At 46.5% G+C, this 11,190-nt stretch overlaps 1 protein-coding gene across 1 annotated transcript; it reads left to right on the forward strand.

Annotated features, from left to right (window-relative positions):
* The first annotated feature begins 4,451 nt into the window (after window positions 1-4,451).
* On the forward strand, window positions 4,452-6,881 carry LOC139367675 (E3 ubiquitin/ISG15 ligase TRIM25-like). Its single transcript, XM_071105958.1, has one exon. It carries the CDS (start codon window positions 4,481-4,483, stop codon window positions 6,104-6,106), a length of 1,626 nt encoding a protein of 541 aa, XP_070962059.1. The 5' UTR covers window positions 4,452-4,480; the 3' UTR covers window positions 6,107-6,881.
* Window positions 6,882-11,190: the final 4,309 nt, after the last annotated feature.

Consider the following 11,190-nt stretch of genomic DNA (forward strand, 5'->3'; position numbering starts at 1 on the left):
AGAGGTTCTGAATCCAATGGGTGCCTCTGGGAACCTTTGTTTCATCCTCTGTGCCAGAACAAGAACACAGCCTTCAGTTCTACCACCATCAGTAGGTTCTCAAATATGGCACATATCCACAACTCAAAGAACAAAAACGATTGTTTGATTTTCAGTCCAAAACAGTTCAATGAACGCCCTCCAACTTAAAAGTTTCCTTAATATACATCAGGAATATTGAATTGTGTCGCACTACAGATGCAATGTTAATACATTAAATCACTTGAGTGCATTTAGTATGAGGTTTGGGTTATTCTCTGAAGAAACTTCTTAATGTCTAGATACTTACAATAAACAAACACCTACTACTGTCTAACCTATAAATACATCATTAACATGTGTCAGGCTGTGGATTAACAAGGCTGTGGATTTTAAATCATTCCATTGGTGTCATCAGGAAACTGACCTCCTGAATGTATACCCAACACTGGTCAATGTCTAAGCCTAGTATAAACAAACAACATTATCTTCAAAGGGTGTAGATGCACAGCATCTGGACAATTGGGTGTCATTGTTAGGAGGCAGAATGCATTCATTATGTTGTGTGTACCATTCAGGAATGTAAAGGTCCATTTCAAATGTAGCTCTTTAAACAAACCAGCTTGTGTGTCCTTTCCGGAGTCATCAAGACGCCTGTGAATGATCAAACTATTTATAAATCACAATCCCATTGAACACCCTCACCGTAAAAATAAATATCTCAGAGCTAATGGAATAATGGAAAATTGATACCAGGGTCGATATAAACACACATATACACAGCACATTTCTAGAGAGGGGCCAAGCGTGCTCACAATGGCCTGTGTTGTATGGAAGCCCCCCCCCCCCCCAGAGATAGCCGACGTCTGGAAAAGGGAAGAAATCTTACTTCTCCTGTTTGAACTGCACGCTCAAACGAGGACTTAGCCTAAATATTTCCACTGAGAGAGACGGCAAAATATATTATCCCATGATGAGGTTATATACACACCCTGGCGCATATGCACACACACACATACACACCTACATGCCCTTACACACACACACATGCACCACATGCATAGACAGACATGCATATATACACCAACATCCCAGTAACACAAACATTACTTCATCATTTGATATATAGATGTGATGACAGGGCATGACTATACCTGATACCTTTATTCAATCAGAGAAACAGTTCAGATATAAAAGGAGAGGTGTTTAAGAACAGGCAGATGTCGTCCTCTGGCTGGTTCTACCTCGCGTGTCACTATGTCATTGTCTCTGTAACATGGTGGAATGCCTGACAGGAAAAGGACCCACGCTCAGAGAAGAAAAAGGGAACGAACGAAGGAGAGAGGCAGGGAGAGAAAAGTCTCCCCAAACAGAACCAGATGGAGGGTGTAGGGCGCTCTTTGATCTCTACTCTGCCTGATTGATGTTGCACATTTCATTTCCTCGTCAGGGATGTGACATAATGTTTCGGCCACTATTTTCTCTTTTTTACTCTCTCTCTCTCTCTCTCTTTTCTTTGCGGTGGTCAACACACCAAACAATGAAAAGACATCAAAACTGTGACCATCAAAACCAAAAATGCTGGAAAAGACAACTTGACTGGAAATAGTTCTGAACCCACCAGTTCTGCTAAATCTACTTGTAAATGGACTGAAGCAGCTCACAGTTAGCGTATCAGAGTAAGACACAGTGGAACTGCTGTGAGTGAGGGAGCATGTCTATATTATAGCATGGCTGACATCCACAGGAATGTATCATGCTTTAGCTGTGACCTCAGTCTACATCGAATTCAACAAAAGAAATGAGCAGTCGTGAAGCAGAGATCTCCAAAGTGTAACCCACTAAGATTTAACGATGGCTGCAAACACACTGCTTTGATATCTCATTTCCTGAGAACTCATTTTGCAGTCAGAGTCCCTATTTAATATACATTGTGGAAGGTGGTGAGTGAGATATGACTCAACATAGGGAGTTTTCAATTATTCTTGCAATATTTTGTGTGTGAAACGTTGGCAGCCTTGAAGCAAAACTCGATTGCACGTTCAATTACTGTTTGTTTTCCACATGCCAGATACTTTTAAATAACACTCAGACCAATCCCAAAGAATAGAAGCTAACAAAGTGATGAATTGCACAAATTCCAACAGGGACACTATCCCCTCCCTCCTTTGACAGAGGCACTGTTCACCCCACTGCCCAAAGCTGTGGGACACCCCCACATCTGGCCTCCATTTCCTCCAGTAAAGAGACACTTCCTGTGGGCAGGCTTTGAGGGGGAAGGGGGCTGCACGTCTAAAGTTTGGGTATGCTGAGCGGGTGCAGCAGGGGCAGAGGTGATATAGATTGGACACAGGTCAGGGTCAGAGGGGTATCCACTAATGTTATGGTTAGAGCAGGAATGGGCACGGCTTGGATAACAGACAGTTGCAGTGAATAAGCTTTATTGTCTGTGTTTCTGAACTACTGAAATCTCATTGGCTCCTTAACATATCTAAAAGTTTCAAAATGACAGACAGTTAATTGCCTGCATTCTCGTGATACCTTAGGAAATGTAAATACATGTTTGATAGAAGTAGAAGCCTAAAAGGTAGTACTGTGTTAAGTGAACTACTGTATAGCAAACAGCATGTACAGTATCAGTATGTACAGGTAGTAGGAATAAAAGTGGTGTGTTCTTTATAATTGACGTTGCTTGAATATCTGTGGGATATGTTCCACATTTGAGGAACTTGAAGTTGGCTTTTGTAAAATCCCTCTTAATGTTAGAAAAAACATCTGTTTCTTTACTGTTCCAAGATGGGGGCTTTAGAATCCACTTTTATGGATAAAGTTAATAAACCTCAAAAAATATGCAGGTCTTACTGATTCTTTCCAAGGATTTCCGACCAATCTCTCTCTCTCTCTCTCTCTCTCTCTCTCTCTCTGTCATTTTGGAGAAGGGGGCGCAATAAAATTAATAAAGAAAGTGGTGCCACTTCAAAGCCCGGCTTATTACCAGGAGCTTGGTACCTTGGTGCCACTTCAAAGCCCAGCTTACTACCAGGAGTTTGGTATCTGTGGAGCCACTTCAAAGCCCAGCTTACTACCAGGAGTTTGGTACCTGTGGAGCCACTTCAAAGCCCAGTTTATTACCAGGAGCTTGGTACCTGTGGAGCCACTTCAAAGCCCAGCTTATTACCAGGAGCTTGGTACCTGTGGAGCCACTTCAAAGCCCAGCTTATTACCAGGAGCTTGGTACCTGTGGAGCCACTTTAAAGCCCAGCTTATTACCAGGAGTTTGGTACCTGTGGTGCCATTGGAGTTTTAATATGCACTGCGAAATGGCACATGCCCTCGCAAATCAGGTTTTTCCTTTGTTCTTACAGTAAACTATCAGCCTCTTACTACCTAAATGACCATTTATAAATTACAACTCAACTCAATTACAACTGCCATTATAGCGGCGCACTATTCTCTTCAAACCACTGTAGCACAGTCAAAGTCAAGTCCCGGTCCAGACATCCAGCAGAGGACGCCAAAGTCCCTCTAACAGTGGATTAGGAGTGGATGGGGGGTGGATAGTGATCCTAGGATGTATTTTTGATACTCTCCCTGACATACTGTCAATATCCAAGATACAATGCATGAAAACTAGTCTGTTTATTGTTGTTATTTTGTGCAGAAACATTTCAACGGCACAATTCCATGATATGAATATACTAAAAAAGATAGGCCTAATGTTTAATTTGTTTCATCAGTCTGTTTGTTGTTTGTTATCTAGGCCATATGTTTTTTGTAATGATGTATGTCATTTTTCACCAGGAGGGCCACCAGGAGGGCCAACTGACAAGCCCCTTGTCACTTGTCACTGACAAGTATGTCATGTGTATATGACAAATAAACAAACTTGAACTTGCTGGACTTTTGACCTTTTTTTACTTCCCTGTTTAGTCTTGAACCCTGCACTGAATTTGAGGTTTGCTTATTTTTAGCATGCTAAATAAATAAACAAAAAATAGAGACCTCTTCTTATCGACCTCAATTAAACCTTGTGACCTCTGTACAAACATAAAACAAAACACATTTTTTTTAGAGTGAGGTGTTTACAGTAAACACAGTACGATGCTACACGTGTTTATACAGTATGTACAATACTGAGTTCCCCCATCTCACATTGCAGTTTCCTCAATGTGACGGAGGGGTTTCAATCATTGTGACTGAGTTATATATTTTTTAAGACTTTTGGTTATTGGATTCAGAACACATTTTAATTACAATGTGTACTGGCAGCTTACTGTCAAGGACTGCCCCTAATGGCAGGAATCTTGGGACAATAACCTCTCGGAATGTTGCTCAGCACACATTTCAACTTTGCTTTACCAGCAGATATCAAAGCTTACTTCCTTGACTTGCTCTCATTCCCTCGGTCTCTTCAGTGTGTGTAGAGTCCAGTGTGGAGAATTAAAGTGAATAAGGAAGGACCATGCCTCTGTCTAAACCAAAGGAGCTGTTAGAACATGAGCTCAGCTGCCCTATCTGCCTGCAGCTCTACACGGATCCTGTGTATCTGCCCTGTGGCCATAACTACTGCCTGGCCTGCATTCAGAAGGCTACAGATGTCAGCGGTGGAGAGAAGAGCCTGCCTCAATGCCCTGAGTGCAGAGAAGAGTACGGCGGTACAGAGACACTGCAAAGGAACTTCAAGCTCTGCGGCATCATAGAAGGCTACAGGGCCGTTGCGCCAGCAGACCACCTGAAGAGAGAGCCGCTGAAGGTGCGCTGTGACCACTGCCTGGACTTAGAGACACTGGCCATCAAGACCTGCCTAAAGTGTGAGGTGTCCCTGTGTGCCAGGCACCTGCAGCACCACACTGAGAGAGGGTCCTTCAGGACCCATGACTTGGTGGAGCCCCAGACTGAGCTGGGCCAGAGAGGTTGTGCCATCCACGGACGCCTGCTGGAGTACTTCTGCGCCAGCGACATGACCTCTCTCTGCGCCAACTGCTTCATTGAGGGCACCCACCAGAATCATGATGTCCTGACGTTCGAGGCAGCCGAGGAAGAAATGAGGCGGGCCCTGGAGATTCAGAGCAAGGCGGTGGCCAACAGGCTGCAGCTGACCGAGACCCTGCTACAGAGGGCTGCTGAGGACCAGGGCACCTCTGAGGCTGTGGGAGACAAGCTGCTGTCCAAGTCTGTGGATTTGATGGACAACATGGCCAGCCTGGTGAGCAGGTACAAAGACAGGATGAGCCTGCTGCTGGAAAAGGAGAGAGGCCGTCAGAGGGAGAGCTGGCAGAGTGACCTGGGGCTTCTAGAAGAACAGAAGCAGCAGCTGATGGAGGCCCACCAGCGCACCACTGAGGCCCTCACAGAGACAGAGAAGTGTCTGTTCATCAACAGGTTCCTGCTAATTGAGCCCCAGCTCAGGGAGGTCGTGACGGGTACCGTGGCCAGAGTGCCCAACAAGGTCCCTCTGAACCCCAAACGGCTCCAGGCCAGCCTTAGGATGGAGGACTTCAGGGCAGAGATGGCTCGGCTCCTCCAGTCTGTCCACGTCCTGCTAAACCCTCTGGAGCTGACCTTTAACCTCAGCACAGCCCACACCAGCCTGCTGCTCTCCAACGACCTGCAGACAGTCAAGTACAGCGGTACCAAGCAGGCCTACGCTGATAACCCAGAGAGGTTCAGTACCGCACCCCAGGTCCTGTGCTCCCAGGGCTTCACCAGTGGGGAGCACATCTGGGTGGTGGAGGTGGGCGACCAGAGCATGTGGTCAATGGGCTTGTGCTACAAGAGCATGCCCAGGAAGGGTGACCACAGCCGGCTGGGGCATAACCCGGCCTCCTGGCGTTTGCAGTGGAAGAACAAGAAGCTGACGGCGTGCCATGCCTCCTCAAACGTGGCGCTGGCGGAGATGGCCAATCAGCCACTGAGGGTGGAGGTGGCTCTGGACTATGAGGGGGGAACACTAATCTTCCACAGCACCAAGGACCGTCGGGAACATCTGCACACGTTCAGGGCTGTGTTCAGAGAGGCTGTGTACCCTGCGTTCAGCATCCTCTCCACCAGAGAACAGTCCTGGATCACGCTACAGAGTGGAGTGTAACCCTCCCTCAGCCTACCACTTAATCCACCTGGGCTTGAAATGCCTTTGCTTCTGACTAACCAAAGAAATACCTTACTGATTATTATGATTATTACGGATAAATATATGGGTAAAATGGATAAATCTAAATCTCTGTTTGAAAACAGCTATGAATATTCAAAAATGTGTTCCATGCTAGTCCTTTAGTTTCTCCTTTTTGTTGCACAGTACATCATCAGTCATTGTCAGTATAGATGTATCTTGTTATTCACAATGAAAGGAATGCCAGCTTCTGATTGAGTTTGGTGCATGGCTAAATTCAGTAAATAGCCATATCTATGTGGTGTTATGCTATTTAGGTGTTTTAGAGCTGATATAGTGCAAAAATAATGTGCCATAGTACATGTGAATATCAGCTACTTTATTTTCAAATTTGACAGTTGTTGACAACATGTCAAGAAATGTGTGCGTTGTAATTTTATTTGAAAATCAGTCCACTTTGGAATCATAATGTACAGAATAAACAGTTATATTGCTATTGTGCTTTGCTGATTTCTTGTCTTTGATTCAAGGCTTGTATTACTGAATCTGCACAGTCCTTCGTTTGTTGTCAAAATTCCATGTCTTTGCATCCTACATGCACACAAACTTGTGCATTGGCCCAACAACCTACTTTCAGGAGCTAATACTATGAAAGATTTAACCTGTATAAACAAAAATGAGCAACAGGATGTAGGTCTACAGTTCATTTTAGTTTAAGGCAATGTTCTGTTGTAACCAGACACCAAAGATCATTTTTTGGCAAAAGCTCTAAAACCTTGTGAATGGTATTCTCCATCACTAAATACATCTTTATTGATGTGGTGGTATTGTGTTCGAATTATTGTTGATGCACTGTCTATTTAAGCAGATTATATTTGTGTACCTGTTTTTCAAATCACTACTGTAAGTCAAATAAATCACAGTGTGTGCTTATTTAATGAAAAGAATGTATGTCTCTGAGCCTCCTTTGGCTTTTCAAATGGTCAGTCTCATCATGTGGGCGTTAGGAAACACATTTGAAGATATTTACATACACAGCCCTGATTGGTTGATAGGATGGTCTAAATAGTTCGACAGTTGTTTCAAAAGCTGTGCTCCCATAGTAGCCTGTTTTCTTTATTTAACTAGGCAAGTCAGTTAAGAACAAATTATTATTTACAATGATGACCTAGGAACAGTGGGTTAAACTGCCTTGTTCAGGGGCAGAACGACAGATTTTTACCTTGTCAGCTCGGGGATTCCATCTACTGGCCCAACGCTCTAATCTCTAGGATACCTGCCGCCTAGCTACTGTCTAGTTAGATAACATTCCACTCCTTGTACTGTGTCATATGCGAAAGTTGTTTAGCATGACAAGGAGTGGCAAGAAGGGGAATGATAGTGAAGCCGACTGCTACCCAGACTACTCCCATAGTGCCTCTTCAAGAACAATAGATGAACCTTGACAAACTGGTTTAAAAAACCATTTCTCACACTAACTTCCTAACTTTAATATATGACTTAATGCAGTCAAAAAATTATCTTTAGCAAAGGGACAGGAGATTGATTGTGCTAATGTGGCTACAATGTAGGGAACCTACCACAATAAAATCTGATTTGTTTTTAATCTATGGTTGACTAAATGTCCACATCCTCACTAATGATTTCCGAGAAGCAGAGCAGACATTCTCCTTATGATAGAGCAGTGATGACACGCGATATGACATTGCTTCTCTCTTCCCGACCAACCTGCTTATCCAGCCGTTCTTCTTCGTTGATATCATGGCGGTCTGCAAACAAAGGTTTCAGGTGCACGTCGCCACCTACTGTGCTGGAATGTACAATCAATCATGATCTGTCCAATTCTGTACTACCATTAAAAACATTTAAAAAATAAATCCCTATTAACTTATACCTCACCTTCCCCCTAAAAATAGGTGCTTTACTCAACACACATCTCTTACAGTGGGCCACGCATTCCTTGACATCCTTTTCCATAGATTCCCAGTAAAACCGCTGCCTCGTGAGCCACAATGTACGCTGCTGACCCTGATGACCAGCATCATCATGAACTCCCTTCAACACAAGGCCTCTCAAAGACACAGGTATGACATACTGGAATATGTTCTTCTTACTCACTGGGTGTTTTGAGACACGATACAGAATCCCTAACCGCGTGGTGAGTTTTCCCCACTGTCTTAGAGTATGAACTGTTTCTTTAGCTTCACGGGCTCGCTCTCTCCTAGATGGGTGCCAGCCTCTATCTACAAAGAACATGACTCTGCTGATGACAGGATCCAGCGACTGGTTATCATACAGCTCTTGTGCGTAAGGACAGGTCAAGGGCTCTGACCCATGGACATCAACTTCTCAAGATGCTGCACATGTGAAACAGCCCTCACTGTGACACCATCATCCCATCGGCGGTGGGCATGGAGGACAGCAGACACCTCTTCACAGGAAACCAACCCACTGACATCGTCTCCAGCTCTACTCAACTCACTCCCAGGAGCCATAGATGTTCTACAGCCAGCCTCGGGCTGCTCACAGGAGAGGCGGAACATGTCTTGAACGTCATCCATTCGAAGACCTGGCTTCCTCCGGCATGACATCATGTGGAATTGTTGTCAGTCGGTGCAGAACTTTGGAGCGGACAAATGGCTCTCTGCTCAAAGCATCAGCAATGAGATTATTGGGCCCTGGTATGTACTGGATATCAAAATCAAGGGGTGCCAGCTTTGCAACCCATCTCTGCTCGCATGCATCAAGTCTCGGCTTTGTAATAATATATTTGAGTGGATTGTTGTCGGTCCACACAGTAAACTTATGCCCTCGCAGCCAATGGCTGAATTTATCATGAATGGCCCATTTCATGGCTAGAAATTCCAGCCGGTGAGCAGGATACTTGGATTGTGAATCCTTGTGTGCAACTTTATTCATAATCTAGAGGAACAACATCACACTGCTACATGTACACTTGATATTAATATCAAGAACCCTAATGGCTAAGAAAAGGGAGCTAGTAAAGGTAGAGGAGCTACAGTAGATAAGGATGAAAGAGGAATGGAAAGGAGGAAAGGGAGATGGCAAAGGAAGGAAGAAAGGGAGCTAGGATATGAGGAAAGGAAATTATGCAAGGGAACAGGAAAGGAGAAAAGGAAGCACAGAAAGGATAGGAGGAAAGGAAACAAAGAAAGGAAGCTAGGAAAATGAATAGTAGAGGTGTCACGTTCTGACCTTAGTTCCTTTGTTTTTGTCTGTGTTTTAGTATGGTCAGGGCGTGAGTTGGGGTGGGCAGTCTGTTTGTTTTTCTATGTTGGGTTTTGAGTTCGGCCTAGTATGGTTCTCAATCAGAGGCAGCTGTCAATTGTTGTCCCTGATTGAGAATCATACTTAGGTAGCCTGGGTTTCACTTTTGGTTTGTGGGTATTTGTTTCCGTGTGAGTGTTTGGGCCACACGGTACTGTTAAGTTTTGTTCACATCATTTATTGTTTTGTTCCAGTGTTCAGTTTGTTTATTAAAAAGACATGAACACTTACCACGCTGCACCTTGGTCCTCCTCTCTATCTCCAGACGACATCCGTTACAAGAGGAAAGGGAGTTAAAAACAAAACGGAACATTGCATCTTGTAACATTGTGGCAATATTTTGATATTGATCTGCTGTCACATTGTGTCGAAATATCACAAAATAATGTACTGTATGTGATAAAATCAAGTTCAACTTTGACTCTGCAATTCTTTGGGTTTTTCGGGCAAGGATAGATTGGCCAATATCGTCAACTATACCGCCAAGTTATAAAGAGTTTAAGTGTCTTATAGGCTGTTAGTAGAAGTCTAATTAATGTATAGATTGTTTATAAATCAGTTAGGCTAAACAGTTATAACACATTCTGAAAAATGATGTGACGTGTAACTACTTATAAGCCCTTGTCACGAATACTACCGAAGGTGGCTCCCCTTCCTGCTCGGGTGGCGCTCGGCGGTCGTCGTCGCCGGTCTGCTAGCTGCCACTGAAGGTGGCTCCCCTTCCTGCTCGGGTGGCGCTCGGCGGTCGTCGTCGCCGGTCTATTAGCTGCCACTGAAGGTGGCTCCCCTTCCTGCTCGGGTGGCGCTCGGCGGTTGTCGTCGCCGGTCTATTAGCTGCCACTGAAGGTGGCTCCCCTTCCTGCTCGGGTGGCGCTCGGCGGTCGTCGTCGCCGGTCTGCTAGCTGCCACTGAAGGTGGCTCCCCTTCCTGCTCGGGTGGCGCTCGGCGGTCGTCGTCGCCGGTCTGCTAGCTGCCACTGAAGGTGGCTCCCCTTCCTGCTCGGGTGGCGCTCGGCGGTCGTCGTCGCCGGTCTGCTAGCTGCCACTGAAGGTGGCTCCCCTTCCTGCTCGGGTGGCGCTCGGCGGTCGTCGTCGCCGGTCTGCTAGCTGCCACTGAAGGTGGCTCCCCTTCCTGCTCGGGTGGCGCTCGGCGGTCGTTGTCGCTGGTCTGCTAGCTGCCACTGAAGGTGGCTCCCCTTCCTGTTCGGGAAGGTGGCTCCCCTTCCTGTTCGGGTGGCGCTCGGCGGTCGTCGTCGCCGGTCTGCTAGCTGCCACTGAAGGTGGCTCCCCTTCCTGCTCGGGTGGAGCTCGGCGGTCGTCGTCGCCGGTCTGCTAGCTGCCACTGAAGGTGGCTCCCCTTCCTGCTCGGGTGGCGCTCGGCGGTCGTCGTCGCCGGTCTGCTAGCTGCCACTGAAGGTGGCTCCCCTTCCTGCTCGGGAGGCGCTCGGCGGTCGTCGTCGCCGGTCTGCTAGCTGCCACTGAAGGTGGCTCCCCTTCCTGCTCGGGTGGCGCTCGGCGGTCGTCGTCGCCGGTCTGCTAGCTGCCACTGAAGGTGGCTCCCATCCTGCTCGGGTGGAGCTCGGCGGTCGTCGTCGCCGGTCTGCTAGCTGCCACTGAAGGTGGCTCCCCTTCCTGCTCGGGTGGAGCTCGGCGGTCGTCGTCGCCGGTCTGCTAGCTGCCACTGAAGGTGGCTCCCCTTGCTGCTCGGGTGGCGCTCGGCGGTCGTCGTCGCCGGTCTGCTAGCTGCCACTGAAGGTGGCTCCCCTTCCTGCTCGC

Source organism: Oncorhynchus clarkii, chromosome 16 (assembly GCF_045791955.1).
Source record: "Oncorhynchus clarkii lewisi isolate Uvic-CL-2024 chromosome 16, UVic_Ocla_1.0, whole genome shotgun sequence".
NCBI classification, from domain to species: domain Eukaryota; kingdom Metazoa; phylum Chordata; class Actinopteri; order Salmoniformes; family Salmonidae; genus Oncorhynchus; species Oncorhynchus clarkii.